General features: G+C 43.1%; 1 protein-coding gene across 1 annotated transcript in view; it reads right to left on the bottom strand.

Annotated features, from left to right (window-relative positions):
• Window positions 1–17,814, bottom strand: part of nell2b (neural EGFL like 2b) — a 69,691-nt gene extending 51,877 nt beyond the window's left edge. Inside the window, exons 1-2 of the mRNA XM_080757987.1 lie at window positions 17,475–17,814; window positions 16,956–17,084 (exon numbers count right to left, since the gene is read on the bottom strand). Of these exons, the coding sequence (XP_080614113.1) occupies window positions 16,956–17,084; window positions 17,475–17,529 (184 nt within the window). The 5' untranslated portion in view covers window positions 17,530–17,814. The remainder of the gene's footprint in view (window positions 1–16,955; window positions 17,085–17,474) is intronic.
• Between the last annotated feature and the right edge of the window lie 653 nt (window positions 17,815–18,467).

Below are 18,467 nucleotides of genomic sequence, written 5' to 3'. Positions count from 1 at the left end.
CTCCATATATGGCCAGTACATAATTCATTCCATGTTGATCTGACCCCCCATTCCAAAGCACCAGCGCTCACCCAGCAGTCTGCTGTCACCCAGGCGGATGCGTCCACGCGACCTCTGCCTTTAGGGTGAGGTCGCTTCTCACCCTCAGGGCATCTTAGTGGTATTATGTACACTAGTACTGCATGGTCTTAAGTGGTTAAACTGAAGTGATATCGATACATCCTAAATATATATATATTTTGAAAGTAAGACTTGAAAGACTTGTGTCACGGCGAGTGGTGTCATGCTTGTAGAACGCAGTACCACACCGTGGTACCAAAACATGGTGACGTGCACGCGCAGGTACGGGACGGACTGGTGCACGCGCATGCACGCTAGAATGATTCCCCCTAGATTCAAGAGAGGACGCACCTCACCTCGCTTCACCAGACTTTCCAAGACGCACTAAGTACCCTGCAGTGCTGACTCGTCTAGGTTTACTGGAGGTGGGCGCGCCCCCCTATTTTCACACCGGGTCAAGTACCATGCCCAGATCGAATGGCTACTACTTTGCATAACAACAACGGTTTACCTGAACGCACGTTCTCATTATGCACGGTAAGCAACACAGCATTGCAGTATGACTCAAGTAGGCTACTGCTTAATCCGTGTACTGCTTCTGTGGTGTAAGTGTTCTGCAAGCTAGCATAATCAATTTGGCCAAAGCAAACATTTTAGTTTAGCTAATGCAGCGCAGTGAAGAAGTTTGACTGATTATTTTAAGTCGACTTTTTTGTTTGTTTGTCTAAAACTCTCTCTCATACACTATAAACAATTTAAGCTTAGCACACATATAGGTGTGTGTGTGCGCAAGTGCACGTGCATGCACGTGACATTCCGAAATAAAATCACCATTACACCACTGGTCACGGCACCATAGGGAGTAAAATTATCGATCACCTAGTAGAAATCTGTTACATGTACAAGTTTGGAATATTCAAAATTGACAAAAGTATTGGCATCAAAATATACTTTAAGTACCAAAAGCAAAAGTACTCAATATGCCCATTTAACACTTACAGTGAGTAAGTACTGTTGTACTTGAGTAAACCTTGCTTAGTTACATTCCACCACTGCATGTCATGTCAGATTTCATCACCACAGCACCAGTTCACATCAAAAACATGCCACGCTCCATAACAAACCTGATGCAACAAGATGTAAGCTTCTCTAGTGGCCACACACTGCAAAACACAACACAATGCAGCGCCAGAGCCCAGATCACATCCAGGACTATGGACATCACACACAGTGAACTCCCCAGCATGCATTTATAACTTTAATGCTGCATTCACATGGGATCAGGAAGAACCGGCGAACCGGAAGTCATTTCATTGGACGGGAGGGAGCAGGACGGTAAGCGGAAAAGGACGGCACGGCAGCCCGGCAGACGGCATCAATGTTAAAATATTTAATCTTTTTTAGTTTACCGTTCCGTGCCATCCAGCAGGTGGTGCCGTTTGCCGTCTACCGCATGCCTGATCCCATGTGAATGCAGCATTAGAGATAGACTACAACTTTAACTCCCCAGGCACACACAGACAGTGTTGTTGTCTCAGGAGATTAACGTTCCATTTCTCAAAATGTCAACGGCCAGCCTGATTAATAAGCTAAAAGCAATTGGTTTTGATAGCACATCAGTGAGCTGGATGCAATCCTACCTAGAGGGGAGAGAATAGATGGTGGAGCAGTGAGCTGTGCATGGCGTTCCATGACATCAGCCTGTGAATGCAACTTGTTCCTGTTTGCGGATGACTCCATGCACTGCTGATCTCGGACAGAAACAAACTGCAGGTTGAAAAGGCCCTCAGCTCTGAACTCTGTAGAATCTGCACCTAGCTCCCTGATAAAACTATCGTTACACCAGGGAAAAACGTAATCCATTCTCTCAAATAGTAATCCCAGCCAGGCAGACGGCTCCAGACTTCACAAAACAAACTGGTCACAGTGGTCAGGCTACTACTTGGCCTCACTCCCCAAACCCACCTCACCCCTGCCCATTTTGATAGGCTGGAATGGCTAAGGGTTGACGACAGAGTACAGCATCTTGCAATGGGTCTGGTCTACAAGATTCGCTACACCATCAAGATATCCATTCACCGGTCTAAATACTTCCTTAATGTCAACGAAGTCCACACTCACAACATCAGAGGGAGTTCAACAAACCACGTGCAACCCAGATTCGGTTCAAACAAGGGATTAAATTAATTTCGCTCCTATGCCACTAAAATGTGGAACGCCCTACCAACAGCCATTAAGACATGTGAATCCCTTGACTCCTTCAAAACCACTCTCAAATAGCACCTACGGATGGCTGCAATTCCAAACTGGCCTCCGTAAATAAAACCACCCCCACACACCCCTTTCTCCCCATATTGTATATGATGATATTGATATGTAATATGATGATTTCCTGTTTTATAGAAGATCTGTACGTCCCTAAATATGCAGATGAATTGAAAATGGTGGACCCTGTTGTAAACAAGTGTAATGCTTAATCATGGTGTCGTCCACAGTAACAGTTATTGTATTGACTTGTGCTTTCGTTTGAAATGTACCCATTCTGCAAAAACATTTTCAATCAATCAAAAACAACGTAGACATGCTGTTGTTTTATTTAACCAATCATGAAAGAGCACTAGACCAGTGATTCTCAACTAAGGCCCCCCAGTTTGATATGCAGATGGGTTCTACAAAATGCCTTCTGTGAAGCTTGTATATCTGCTATTTTATAATAGCCAACGCTAAAATCTGAAGTGAAACAGTTGCTTTCTCGGTTTTAATGGGTTAAACATGTTTAACTCGCGTACCACAATATACACTGTAAAATCTGTTCATTTCACGAAAAGCTAGAGACTCGTAAAGACCCATTTGGACCCTTGGCGGTCCCTGGGACAAAAACAGTGGTCGTCTTGTCATAAAAAACAATGTCTTTTTGCGAAACAGGACCGTTTTCAGAACGTCAATAATACGTCTGTTGAATGTTTTACAAAGAGACACCTGGCCACTTTCATCTTGTCACAACAAGTCAACCAGCCCGTAGAATAAGTGATAACGATTCTTATCACAGATGGCCATTGCAATAGAGCATTTAGCACATTTTCTTTCCACAGTGCTTGTAGTTAACAAATGTGAACATAACATGATGATGAAACCGTGTTATCATTGTGCGGACATGAACACTACACAGAGAGAGAGATTTCACAAGCCATCTGTCTTGACTTAACTGACAAATGTCCATATGGATTGATGGGGACACTACCCACCCACGGCTTGGAGACACACTCTCTCTCACACACACACACACACACACACACACACACACACACACACACACACAGAGAGCTGCAGGGGTATCACAGCCAGTGACACAACCCACTGCCAGGCAGACTAACTAGTGTCAAGTGCCTCACCACCACAGCCACGTCGTCTCTAATCTGCTCCCAAGCTCTCGATGAGAAGGATCACACACACCATTTTCTCTTTTTTTTTACATGAGTAAAATGCACGTTTTGTCATCTAAATCTGCAAAGTAACACTACAGTAGTAGCTAAAGCTGTCAGATAATTGAAGGAGTAAAAATATTTGCCACTCACTCACCAGCTGGCCATTGTCTTTATTCAGACCGCAGCCTTGCCAGCAAGGTGCTACCTAGGTTCTACTTCCCACAGACAGCTCATTCATCCAAACAGAAAACTCCTACTTAATTATATTAAACAACGTCAAACTCACCAACATTGCAGCTGTATTAATTACCTTAATTATAATATATTCAACAGCTACTATGGGTTCTTGCAGACACAGATGTGACTGTTATAGCTACAGGGCACTGCTCCATGGATTCGACTCCACAGAGGGGTGCCCTGGGCGCAGCCATTACTGAGGTTACCATTAACAGATTACACCTGGCCTACAGGGCACTAAATCCATGGAGCCGCAGTGCCCTGTAGGGCAGATGTAGCTAATCAGTTAAATGGTACACCTCAGTAATGGCCGCGCCCAGGGCATGTGGATTCGTCTATAAAGAGGAGAGCACAATTAAGCAATATTACACAAGAGCGGGTGATTTAACGTCATTAATGCACGCCTGCGATGCTGCAGGAACTCGACCGCGGGGCAAGTTTCCGAAATCAACGCAGAAAGCAGTATATGGAGGAGGCGATGCTTCCTGCATGCACCCGTGATCTGTATCCTCCTGAAACAGTCCTTGTTGAGTTTCCCAAGTTTGCGCATCTATACTATGTTCAAGAACTTCTTGTTAAATGTGAATGGGTGTGCGTGTGAATGGCTGAACATGTTTGTCGTTCAGTGCTTTGAATGAAGGCACTGTACAAATGCACCATTTACTGAAAGCAAAACTAAGAAGCATACAAACATTTGCTTGATATTTCAAGATATACATTAAACATCATTTAGCTATTGAAAAATAGTTGAAAAATCGTTAAAATGTGCCTCAAATCTTTCAGAAAATTGTCATGATTTAGAAAACTCTTTTTTTTGGGTTAAGTATTAACTGAAAGCTAATATTAGCATGGATGAGGCACACACACACACACACACACACACACACACACACCAGCCCTAAGTAGATGCTGGTGCTGTCTGCACAGTATTGACCCAGAGTGTGGTCGGTGCCAGGCCTCTCAGCCTCAGACGTTCCGTGTTGGCTTCTCTCAGCATGCAGCACGCTAAAAATAAACACTGGATCACCCACTGCCAGTAGGTCAGGACGGCAGGATGTGAGAAGACACAAAGGCTGCCAGGCGCTTTTCGGAGTGAGGCTGGAATTACACCAGAGATTCAAAACAAAAGAGATTTGTAATAAGTTACATGGTGCACGGAGTATATTATGTACGTATCTAAGTTGTATTTAGTTACTGGTATGTCTCTGACACTGTTACACTGAACGTTTTGGTGATTATGAAATTGCCAAATTGAGTCAAAGCTTCACTATGACAGTACACTGTGTGCAAGTATGTCTTAATGAATACGGTAATACAGCCATGGCAGTAAATTGTGTCCAGTGCCCTATTGTCACTATAGGTGGGGTGGGGTTTCTGCCTTGCCTAACCAAACCTATAATGTCTGTAACCCCACCTAACAAAATGCTCATAGATCATCTATTTTCAAACAATGTAGATCTTGTAGTAAATCTTGGCAAATGTTAACACATTTCGTATGGGGGTCCCTGTAGGTTCCTCCCCCCCTGTTACAAAAACTATCAATTTGGGGGGTCCTTGACATGAAAGTGTCGACATCAGAGTCCTGTGTGTAGTCTTGAGTTACACCATATTCATGGTACAGTAAACTTTCTGCCTCAGACGTTGATGCAGCAGCACAGCCACACAGATTCATTTTCATCAATGAAGCTGGATTCAATCTATCTAAAACCAGGTGTCGGGAGCCAAAATGTTATCGGACAAAGGGCCGTTTGTGAATGTCCCTGGGCAGCGCCGGGAAAATAGCACTTTGTGTGGCGCCATTAGTCTGCAAGGAGCTCTCCATCACCACGCCACCCCTAGGTCCCTACAATACAATACCGCACACATAACCACATTTCTGGGTGCAATGCATGATGCTGTTGTAGGACAGACCAGAGCATCATCTGGGACAATGTTACGGCCCGGGTGATTTATACTTAGTTGCGTGCTGGTGTTGTGGCACCAAAGAATAGCCGATCTACAGTACAAGCTCAAAGCATTTTGAGCAGTAGAGTGGTTATTTTCGGTGTGCAGCACGCTGTGCAACCAAGTATATGTATTGGGCCTTCGAGCTGCGCTGGACCGGGTCTGGTTCATCAATCTATATATACTTTGTTTTATAACATTTACTCCTCTTTTCTCAAACCAATTATCGTCTATAACGTCAGTCGTCTATATCAATGACGTATGACTCTGCATTTTGGCAAGGTTTCAACCTGATCAGAGCCTCTTTGACTTCCAATACTTCTGTGGCTTACTGGCCATGTGAACAGGAGATTTGCCACTGATTTTGAGAAATAAGCTCTGGGCTGACTGGGACTAAAATCTGGCCCCGACATGTTGGCTCAGACCAGCCCACTACAACCGCTTTTATTACCAATACTTTTACCAAACAACATCGCTCCATGTTCTGGACAGAGCCAATTGAGTAAAAAAAAATGACCCATGCACAACTACACAACCAATACATTCACAAAGTTAGCCTACAGCAGGGATGGGAAACTTTGACGATGGAGAGGGCCACTATATTTCCACACTCACTCCAGAGGGCCACATTCCATATTTCCGTTATAGCAAAAATAGCCTTGTATATTTTTGCTATATTTGAATTGAAATTAAATTAATTGATTCTTTTTCTATTTTTGAATTGGAATTCTGAAAAGTAAACTTTATTTTATTTTATTTCAAATGAATTTAGTTATAGTTATGTTACCTTTATGAACTAAATACAAATATATTGGACATAAAAAAGGCAATAACATTGTAATACTAGTCTTTAAGCTATAGTACTAATATAGACTGAAGTAATTAAAGCGGGTCATGTTTGCATGTTTGGAATTGTAAACAGCTGAAATCAATAATATCTCAGTATTCTGATATTGACCACATTAAGTGAAGGTGGGGGATGTGATGCCCGGGGGCCACACAAACAAAGAGGTGTGTTATTATAAGGAGGAAGCTGGCTTAAGCACATCATGGCACTGGCAGCAAGTCAGCCTACTCTGGAGTGTCAAAAGGTCAGTCCATACAGACCAGCTGACCCTCTGATAAAATAAACAAGAAGCCTTTCTATTTTTGTATTCGTTGAATTATGAGTATATGATTATGCTGCTTTGAACACGCGCACGCACGCAGTATCTGAATCAAGGAGAGGGCAGGAGGATTCCTTTGACATGGCAGTGACTCAGGAGATAGAGCAGGTTGTCTGGGAATTGAAAGGTTTTGGCGTCATGACAGAGCCATTAGAGTTCATCGAGATATTGAACCCCAGGGGTTGAAACCGTGCACAGCCGTCACCGTGGTTTTTATTATTCAGGCAATTGTTCATCAAACCTTTTCAAATGTCACAAAAAGGAATTAAATTTGACCAAGCCGATGGACATTAATGAGAACTTCGACATAGGAGTTTATATCCGCAGGAAAACTAAGTACTAGTATGTCCCGTTTGTTTGCTCCCGATCAGATTCCGATCATTTGATTTTGAGTATCCGCCGGATGTTTCACGTTTCACGATTATTTCACGAACACTTATGCCATATCACAATAGTACACTATGTCAAATCACAGACAATATCCAGTCTAATATCATGATATAGATAATATTGATACTAGGGATGTACCGTTGTCACATTCTTTTGGTCCCGATCCGATTCCGATCACTTGAATATGAGGTGATCGGCTCCGATTTCTACCCTACTAAGTACCTTCAGAGTTACATTTTACTGTGGGAAATATGTCTCTCTCTATTATTTCTGTATATGCTGTACTCTGACTCGACTTCCTACCCAAACTAAAAGAATGGCTGACCACAAAATACAATTGGACTTAGTAGAAGGAACGCCTTGGTAGTGGCTCTGGGTTTGTCTCCTGCCCCCACATTTTCTATAAATAAACCTAATAGCGTTTGACTGTAGGCTACTACATGTACCGTCAACAAATACAGTAGCCTACTGTACTGGAGTAATACTCCAGTACAGTAGGCTACTGTATTTGTACACTCTCCTCCTAGTAGTGCAATGGAATAGAATCGTTTAAGATCACTTGTATATCAAGAGTCGTTTTGCTATCTCAAAGAGACGTATACAACTCCAACCAGCCAGTGCCGTCACCATCACACAACAAGGTGTGTAATCTGCTCATATTACAGCGGGCGTTGCAGAAAGGTGTTAATTTTGACAGCAAATTCTGATTTAGTTTTGGTCATATAGTCTTTTGAAAAAAATTGCATTTAGTTTTAGTAATTTATAGTCATCTGAGTTTTAGTAGACTAAATATCATAATATTTTAGTCTTACGGCCTGCCAAAATACATTGTTGTCGACAAAATCGCAGGCCTTGACGTAATGGATTTATATACTTGGTTACATGCTGAAAATAGCCGATCTACAGTATAAGCTCACAACACGTAACAGAAGAGAGCTTGTAGATCTGCTATATTCAGAGCGCAACCGCCAAGCACAACCAAACATACAATGACTTTCCTTTTGGTTCTACTGAGTCTCTTCTCCACTATAAGACCCTGCCTAACATTTTATTGTAGTTTTTATTTGTTTGACGAAAACTGTCAATACATTTAGTCTTATCGGTTTAGCCATCATAGCTTAGTTTTTATTTAGTTTCAGTGAAAAAAAGATAGTCGACGGACAATGTTTTCGTCATAGTTTCAGTCGACGAAATGAACACGGTCGCAGAACACGGCACACAGAAGCCGCCAGCCATGTTAACCATCTCCGCCCTCCGAAACAGAGCGGCGGCCATGCTGGGGTTCTCTGGTGCTTTGTTATGTAAGGCGTTCTGGCCAGGCTCTCTCCATGATATGATGAGTAATGCCTCTAGCCACTACCCACCTTGTCCATCTGTCTCCCTCCCTGGCACACAGAACATAACACACAGTATACTGGCGCTTACTTCCGACTGAGGCCTGCTATACTGTACCACTATAGCACGAATGGAAAGCAGAGGAAGTAGGGGAGGAGGACAATACGGGGAGAGGACGGGCATAGTGCGAAAAAGGGGAAGGAAAGGGGGAAGGGGGGGGGGGGGGGGGGGGTTCGGAGGGAAAGTGCATGTATGCCCCGTACGTCCAGTAGGTGTGTGCACGCATGAGGGCATGCATAGCACTGCATTGATGGGTTATGGAGTGAGTGTGCGTGTGCGTGTGTGTGGCAGTAACCTGATCAGCCCCGTTAGCAGATAGCATCAAGGGCACAAGAGAGGACACGTGCGTGTGTGCATGTGCAAATTGTCAAATTGTGCATGTGTATCACATTCACATGTACCACACTAATGGTCTCTATTGAGTGTGCAGTATGTGCATTTACAGTATGTGCATTGATTGATTGAAGTATTTATTAACAGTTTGCAGAATTACAGTACATTTCAAGCACAACTCAATACAAAAACTGTTAACTGTGAGTGGACGACACCATAAAAGCATTACACTTGTTTACAATAGGGCCATTTAGACATAGGCTACAAATATACACTTCTATATAGCCAAAAACAGGAAATCATAGAAGTATAAAGGGAAAAAACATTTTACGAGGGCCAGTTTTGAATTGCAGCCCTCCGTATGTGCCCTTTGAGAGCGGTTTTGAAGGAGTCAAGGGATTTGCATGTCTTAATGACTGTTGGTAGGGTGTTCCACATTTTGGTGGCATAGGAGCGAAATTAATTTAGTCCCTTGTTAGTGCCGAATCCGGGTTGCACATGGTTTGTTGCGCTACCTCTGGTGTTGTGGGTGTGGACTTCATTGACATTAAGGAAGTATTTAGACAGGTATATGGGTATCTTGGTAGTGTATCAAATCTTGTGGACCAGACCCAGCCTGTCAAAGTGGGAAGGGGTGAGGTGAGTTCGGGGAGAGAGGCCAAGTAGAAGCCTGACCAGTTTGTTTTGGGAAGTCTGGAGCCTTGTTTTAAGGGCCTTTGAGGTGCTGTGGTACCAGGCAAGAGGTGCATGCATAGTCGAAGAAACCTTGTACAAGGGCTCCTGTTAGGGTCTTCAAGGTGTTTTTGTCGACCAGTGAGGAGATCCTGTATAGGAATCTTGTTCTTTGGTTGACTTTTTTGATTACGTTGGTGGCCATTTTATCACCGGAAAGATTTGCCCTACCCTACAGTAGGTACGTAATTTCCTCCACCTTGATTTTCCATCACTTTCGAGATGGAGCTAAGAATAGAAATAGGGCGGTAGTTGCCGGGGTCTAATTTGCTCCCTTTCTTGTGCAGGGGGGTTACTTTGGCCAGTTTGAAATCTTGGGGGGCCTGTCCCTGTTTGTAGAGAGTATGCATGCACATTCAGAGTGGAATTCACTTATGAGGATGAGAGAGAGAGTGAGAGTGAGAGAGATAGAGAGAACGAGAGAGAGTTATTTTGACCTTCATTCAGGAGCAGTACAGTGGTTTAACTACAGTAGGTGCTGCTCTATGCTGATAGAATGCTCACAGTTGCATAACGGATATAACCTCTTCTTTGAAGGGAGTGCTAAGTGTAGCTTGTTTGTGTACACTACAGTAAGGAGGTATATGTGTGTGTGTGTGTGTGTGTGTGTGTGTGTGAGTGTGCAGGCGCATGTATACGTGTGTGTGTGTGTGTGTGTGTGTGTGTGTGTGTGTGTGTGTGTGTGTGTGTGCGCGACTGCGCGTGTGCGCGCGTGCATGTCATAAATGTAAACATGCATACTGTATGTAATAAAATATGTAATGTAGGCCAGGGGTTCCCAACCTTTTCCTGTCAAGGACCCCCAAAATGACACTCATTAGCCTGCTGACCTCCATTTGAAAATATATGCCAAGATTTGTACGGCTCTAGCATTGATTCTCAACCCGTTTAATTTCAAGGACCCCCAATTTGATATGCATTAGTCTACGGACCTCCATTTAATGGCATTCTATCTCTGGGACCCCAATGTATATTGTGAAATCAATGTTAATCTAACTCTGAGAGTGTACAAATGGGGTCTATTTGGTTCCATTTGTACACTCTCTGAGTTACAGACCCATAAGGGTCCATTTGGTTCCTAATTATCATTTAGCTGGGGACCCCCTGGAACTCTCTCAAGGACCCCTAGGTCCCCGGACCACACTTTGGGAACCACTGATGTAGGCTACAAAATGATGTAAATGTAAACATACATATGTTTACATTGACATGCCTGATATACACACACTGCTTAATGATGTCACAAGAGATTATGTACAAGGTCTGTATGTTCTATATCTGTTGCTATAATTTTGTAAGTCAGGAATACATGATATTATTCTTCCCTTTCCTGAAAACAGCCAGTGACCCAAAAGAGAGCTTATGACATTTGCCCGGGAGTAGTGAAAATAGCAGATCTACAAGCTCACACTGTGAGCTTATAGGATCGGATATTTTCACTACTTCTTAATTATTAAAAAAATATTTATTTAATTGATGGATTTTATTTTATACAATTAGTATAGGCCTACCTTTAAAATAAAAGTTTAAATGACCCATACTACAATTTGGTCTGTGACCCACAAATGAGTTCCGACCCACTGTTTGGGAACCAGTGACCTGCATCCAGTTCCCCTTCAGAGGAAAGGCATAAAATAAATAAGACAGTTAACCCATTGCATTCCCAAACCCGGGAAAGCATGCGTGTCATTTTAGATTCACCTAACGAGGCAGGCCGCCTGAAGGTGACTTGAGCCACGCGAAGCACCGCCGAGAGATAAAGCCAGTGAGTCACCATTCCAGGCGTTGCGAAGTCACCTTCAGTCGACTGAGCATCCCCCCCAAACCCCCCCCAGTCCCGGTACCTCCGAGACGTACATTTACTTTTTTGACGGGGGCCCCGTTCAATGATGCCAGGTCTATAGTGGTCAAATGCAATTAAATGTAGACTTTTATAGGAAACTACACTGAATGAAGTCCATGTGCAAATGTTTCTTCACAGACAAGGAAACTGAAACTCCCAATTGCTGGGTGCACTGCTATCAATCTGTCAAACATTGACGCTCTGTGTTAAATTGACCCCCTAAGATTGCACACAGCATGGCCCAAGCTGGCTTCAGGTTCATTTTGAATTCAAACTCAAGTAGCCTATACAACTGTATAACCGGAACAATCCAAATCCACATGCCACATATACGAGAAGAGGCATTTTGACGATTCAGGCTCAACCAGCCAACCAAAAAACTGCCCCGATCAGCTCCCTGTTGCCTCCCACCTAATGCCTTTGTTATCTAATTGGAGTGAGCCAGCTGGCTAAGCAGGAATATGAGAGAGAGAGAGAGAGAGAGAGAGAGAGAGAGAGAGAGAGAGAGAGAGTGGGTGTGGTGCGCGTGTGCATGTGTGTTGAGGGTGTATGTGTGTGAGAGAACGAGAAAGAAAAAGGTGTGTGTGTGTGTGTGTGTGTGTGTGTGTGTGTGTGTGTGTGTCTGTGTCTGTGTCTGTGTGTGTGTGTGTGTGTGTGTGTGTGTGTGTGTGTGTGTGTGTGTGTGTGTGTGAGAGAGAGAGCGAGACATTCAAAGAGGACCACATCGCTGACTAAGACAGAAGTCTGATCGACATGTCTTCTTGTGCGTAATGAAGGGACGGGTCTAGAAACCCCTTTTACTGCACAAGACTGAAGCAGCTGCATGTGGTTTCATGTGGTTTCACCAAACACACATATCCCGGTTATTTATTTTACAGATCATAATGACAGATATGTGGAGGACGTGGATGGTGCAGAGGTGGATATGGATTGAAATAGAAGGGGACGGGATGGGATGGAGTGGTGCCAGGATGAAACAGATACAAATAGAGGAAAAAGTGGGAGAGAGAGAGAGAGAGAGAGAGAGAGAGAGAGAGAGAGAGAGAGAGAGAGAGAGAAGCCAAGATAATAATGAAAAAACCCAAAAAGTGCAAGAGAGAGAGAGAGGGAATTAAGGAATGCATTCATGACACCAAAAAGTGTTTGAAAAGGCAAGAGAAAGGGGAAAGATGTGAGGGTAGGAGAGGAGAGGGAAGAATGGGAGAGGAGGGGAGAGGAGGAATGACAAGCAAGATGAATGGAGCACCCCCCACCCAATGGTGCTGATTAGGCGGAGAGGCTCAGCATACTGAGACCTCACAGCCTTTGTTCTGCTTCTCCTGAGACACACAGAGGAGCTATGAATGAATGCTAATGGCCCCACACACACGAGAGAGAGAGAGAGAGAGAGAGAGAGAGAGAGAGAGAGAGAGACACACAGAGAGCAATAGATGAGAGCGAGAGAAGATGGGAGAGAGGGAGAAGACATACGGACGACAGAAGGGGGGCAGTGCTGGAAAAGAAGTAGAGAACGGGCGAGACGTGGAGAGGGTGAGATGGAGAAACAGCAGAGAGAGAGGTTGAATGAATGTGATAATGTAAGAAGATGGGACAGAGAGATTGGACTGTAGAGAGGAGGAGAGGGGCGGGAGATATGTGGATGATATATATGAGAGGGGAGGGAGAGACAGAGAGAGAGAGCGAGACAGAGAGAGAGAGAGAGAGAGAGAGACTGACTGACAGAACGGAGATAGAGAGAGATATATTGGAATCTGATAAAGTCTGACGAGAGAGAGAGAGAGAGAGAGAGAGAGAGAGAGAGATATGGGGGGTTGATAATATTGGAATATTGATATTCCAGCATAGAGCGAAGTGAGAGGGGGCAGCAGGGTCTAGAGGAAGGAAGATGTGAGATCAAAATAAGTCAAAATAAAGACGACGACTGAATGTTTTGGGGAAAAGAAGGGAGACAAGAGCAGTGGCACACTACACAACAAAGCACAGTATGGGCGCTCCCCGTATAGCGAACCATTTTGTGAAATGAAAATTAAAGGAACATATGAGTTACAAATTGATACATTTTACTGTACAATGTGAAGACCATATTGTAATCTGACCCACACAGGGTCTGACTATCAGAGTTAAATGAACTATTGGGATTTTGAGTAAGTGTCTGGAGAGATGAAAGAATCTGTGAATCATTCAATCAATGAATGGGTCATATTATCAATGAAGCAATCAATGATACAATGGATATCGTTGATGCCACGCAGAAACCTCATATCTCCATATTTAAACATCTTTAAATGAATGTCCTACTTCGCCATATGGTCACACAGAAGTACAGTATAGCAAAGCAACATGGTGTGAGCTTGAGGATCAGCTAATCTAGCAGGAGAATGAGACTAGCAGGACACTGCCAAAGACCAACACACGGGCATCGTTCACGTCGCACACTACTTTAACTATGTGGATGTACTCAAGAACGATGCAGGAGCGCAAAGTACGGAGCCAGATGTATGGAGAACCGGGATGAATGGAAGCGACGATGGAGACCTTTAACGAAGCCTATATTTAATATTTTGTGTAGACTCAAATATTCTTCAGGACATTTCTAGACATGGACATGCTTTGGGTACTCACAATAATATTAAAAAACTTTTTTTTTCTTACCTCAAGAGATAAAACCAGTGACTCTTGCTCAATGATACACAATAGGTTCTTATGCCCCCACATCTCAATAAACTGTTCTAGACAGGAAATCAGTAGGCAAATTCGAATCTGAGACGAGCTGCTATCAGTCCTTTTATGCCATGAGTTTAGGGTCTACTGACCCGGCTCCTTGCATTTTGTTTCTCCTAATGAGCCAGATACTAAAGGACGACCTAGAGAGAGCAAGCAGCGATAAGACAGGGCAATAAGAAAAATCACATTGTGAATTGAGTGGTGCAGGCTGTTCAACAACACCGCTGGCTGGCTGCAGTTATAGTGCTCAGTGTGAATGGCCCTTTTAGGCTCAACAGTGCCACTTTAGGTCACCCCGCTTGTATTGCAGCTGTTCGTAATACATACATGACCACGCACGCACGCACGCACGCACGCACGCACGCACGTGCCAGATGTGTTCCGCATCAGTTAAGGTCCATGGCTTTTATCCAAGCCATTTCTTTTAGCCAAACGAGGCATGAGTTATGCCTGTTCAAAGGTTTCATTTTCAAACGATTGCTATAGCGCCCCCCCTTTGGTCTATAGAGGGTATGCCTCTATGTGACATCATCGTACCTGGAAGTTATACGGGAACGCCCACACAAAAAACTACTTTCTGGCCTTGACAGCCCATTCATTCAAACAGAAAAGTCCTGTCTGATTGCATTAAACAATGTTAAGAACAATGTTAAACTCACCAACATTGCAGCTGTACGAAAAGCTTGAATTATCCTCTTTCTATCTGCAAAGTTTTTGTTTCATAAAAATCCACCATAGAAATGTTATGAGCTACTTTCTGTCAAGAAATGCCCTGCATTTCATTATTTTTGTGTCAGAGTTTGGAAGTGATTGTTTTCAATAACACAACATTTTGCTGCCTCCTGCATTATGTGACCTCTAGAAACAGGTGGTACGCAGGACGGTTGAGTGATTTCCAACGAGTGATTCTAAACTCCAACACAAACATGCTGCTCAATGTTTTGCCACTCAGTCTAGATGAGGGGGGCGTGTCCTGATGGGAAAAGCATGCACGTGCATACTCTCTATTGAAGTAAGACTGGGTTCAGTGCTAATTGGCAATGTCCTTCTACCATACTGTAAAGTTTCATAAACATAAGACTAAAACAAAAGCCCCAACTTGTCATTAGATATTGGTCTGGTTTGTGTGTAGACATTTTCGTGAATTTTGATGAAAGATAGTAGATAGATTTTAACATGTTTTTCATATCATTCAAAATGGTGGGTCATCTAAAGGCCAGAGGTCAAAAGTCACAAAAGTTGTTCAGCACGAGGAGAGGAGACGCATATGTGTATCAAAGTTGTAATGTTACTTGGTCTTTTATAGAGCTTTTGATCGATTAAGTCGATCATTGGGTTGCTAGCTGGTGTTGTCAATAACACTGGAGCGCAACATCTTGAATTTTCTTTCAATCGCTTTTATCTCCAGTTCCTTGTCCCAGATGGCATTTCTGGTCAAAACAAGATTTATTCCACGTCACAAATTCTGTTCATGCCATGACAATATAGTTACACAAACAAACACATATACTGTAGGTTTCCATCCAACACACAGCATAGAGAGCATGGTAGAGATAGGTGAGCCTGCCTGGCATGCCTACACAGTACACACACAACAGTTTCTGTTTTATCTGTTCCTAGCTAGTCTCGTGGTGTAATTTCCCCTCGCAGATTCGTGAATTTTGTCTTTATCGAACCTCGTCCTATCTGATATAGCTCACCACATGCACCTATAATCTCAGAATACACATGCAATCAAGCTTATCTCACTGTAAGTGTTTGTAGACCTATAACACATACATGGGCAACTTGCGGCCCGGGGTCACACCCCCACCTTCACTTAATGTGGCCCTCAGCTTAACTTTGGAATACTGATATATTTTCTATTTCAGCCGTTACAATTCCAAACATGACCTGCTTGAATTACTACAGTCTAAATTAGTAGCTTAATGACTACTATTAGAAATAATGTTATTGTCTTTTTTTAAGTCCAATATATTTGTATTTATAGTTCATGAATAAAGGTAACATAACTATAATTAAAGGCATTTCAAAAGCATTTGAAATTGAATAAAAATGACTTTTCAGGATTCCAATTAAAAATAGCTAAATATTATTCAGGATTTCAATTCAAATATAGCAAAAATAGCTGATCTACAAGCTCAAAACTCCACAGTATGCAATGTGGCCCTCTGGAGTGAGTGTGGAAATATAGTGGTCCTCTCCATCGTCAAAGTTGCCCACTCCTGGTATAACATATACCAAGTATGTTAGCCTAAAGGGCCCAAAAGAAATATTTCAGAGAAGCTGCCTACATGCGTTTGCCAAATCGTTAGTACTTTTTTGGCCAAATTGACATTTCTGCCTAAGTCTATACTCTCCTAACACGTCTGCTTCATTGTGCCTTATTGCCCATGCGTCCTCAGTCAGCAGCCTATCAGAATGCTTGTTACATTCCAAAATGAATTAGGCAGAAAGTGATTTTATTTAAGTCAACTTTTTGACTTTGGTAGAAATTATTTATATTAGAAATTATGTATTTATATTTCCTGAAAACCTTAAAAAAAATATGACTTTATATGCTATGAGGCTATAACACAATGCAACATGTTGTGACTTGATTTCATATAGTATAATCTTGTGTTAACGTACCACGTAACCGGTCCAAAACATCTAGATCGGAAATGCAAGCTTGCAGAAAGAAATGACTTCAGGCTTCAGCCTTACCTTGGAAGAGGAAGGCTTTGGTCTCATTGCGGATGCCCGGAACTTGATAAACTCCCGCATAGGAGTTCCCGAGGTCGAGCTCATCAAACAGGTTGACGTGAAGGGCAGGGTCTACCCCAACGCCAAGCGCTGTACAGGAGAGGAGAGGAGGGGAGGGGGGGAGAGGAGAGGAGGGGAGGGGGGGAGAGAATCAGCACCATGCATGGCCAGCGACATGGAAATACAGTAGCACTCAGTGCATGGCAAAGGTTTGGATCTTTTTCTTTTCTTTTCCTTTTTGTATTCAAGAGTTTAAAATGTAGTCCTACGCCTGCCATGGACCAACACAGGTGTTGCAATTTGTCTGATTGTAATAGCAATCAGACAAATTGAAACACCTGTGTTGGTATTGCAGCAGATATGGGGGGAAACTAACCAACAAATAAAAAACTGAAAACCCGAAAAAGCACCAGTTCAATATACGCCAGTCCAATACGTCAACTTGAATTACAAGAGTGTCTGAGTTGACTAAAAACTTACCAGGTAAGGTTTGTAAAACGCAGTACAAAAACGAGAGTTTGAATAATAGTCCCATTTCGAATGGAAAAATACAAAACGCCACTACTCCATCCTCCGCTGCCCACCTCCTAATGCTGGTGGTTGTTAAATACAGTCGCCTGGCAGCTCCTTGGAAACTATCCCACTCACACACATCCACACACACATGCACGCGCGCGCACACCCACCCACACACACACACACACACACACACACACGACTTCAGTTGACAATCCAAGTGTGCGTAAAATTACGCATCATCAAATATCCGCAGCCAACACGAAGGCACAGATAGGTCCGAACTCCAGAAAAGGAAAGGGGAGGCTTTGCGAGAGAGAGTTGTCCAAGACGTAGATGTCCGTTCAGTGACTGTCGACAAACGGAGAGAGCGCAGAGCGGCGGAGCATCGCCGAGAGTCCGACTGCAATCGAATGAGGAGCGGCCGGTGTGAGCCTGTGAGGAGGAGACACCAGCACCGTGCTCTGCACGGAGGCAGGTGGAAGCTCTCTACCGCAACAGACACGTTCTCCTGCCCTCTTGTGGAGGGATTTAGTATGTCAAGATTGCACGAGGTTTCTGCACGATTTGTTATGATATATATTTTTTAAATAGCATACATTACACGGCATGAATAGAATAGAAGCCCCCTCAAGGACTCCTGGGGGTTCCTGAACCGCACTCTGAGAACCAGTGCCATATATACACACACACACATATATATATATATATATATATATATATATATATATATATATATATATATATATATATAGCCAAGTGGCAATAGTTTTGCAATAGTGTGCAAAATTGTAGCAATTTGTTGATGTCGGGCTGAAACCTCTCAAGTCCACATTTTAACTTTTTTTGTTTTTTTATTCTAAATTAATGTCCTACTTTGTCATATACTACAGTGACACACAAAAGTAACAAAATAGTCTATCTACGATTAAGCTCAAAACGTGTCTCCATGCGATG

The sequence above is a fragment of the Protomyctophum bolini genome (assembly GCF_963924005.1).
Source record: "Protomyctophum bolini genome assembly, chromosome: 23".
In the NCBI taxonomy this organism is placed as follows: domain Eukaryota; kingdom Metazoa; phylum Chordata; class Actinopteri; order Myctophiformes; family Myctophidae; genus Protomyctophum; species Protomyctophum bolini.
The sequence above is the reverse complement of the archived record's forward strand: the minus strand, read 5'-3'. Positions and strand labels throughout refer to the sequence as shown.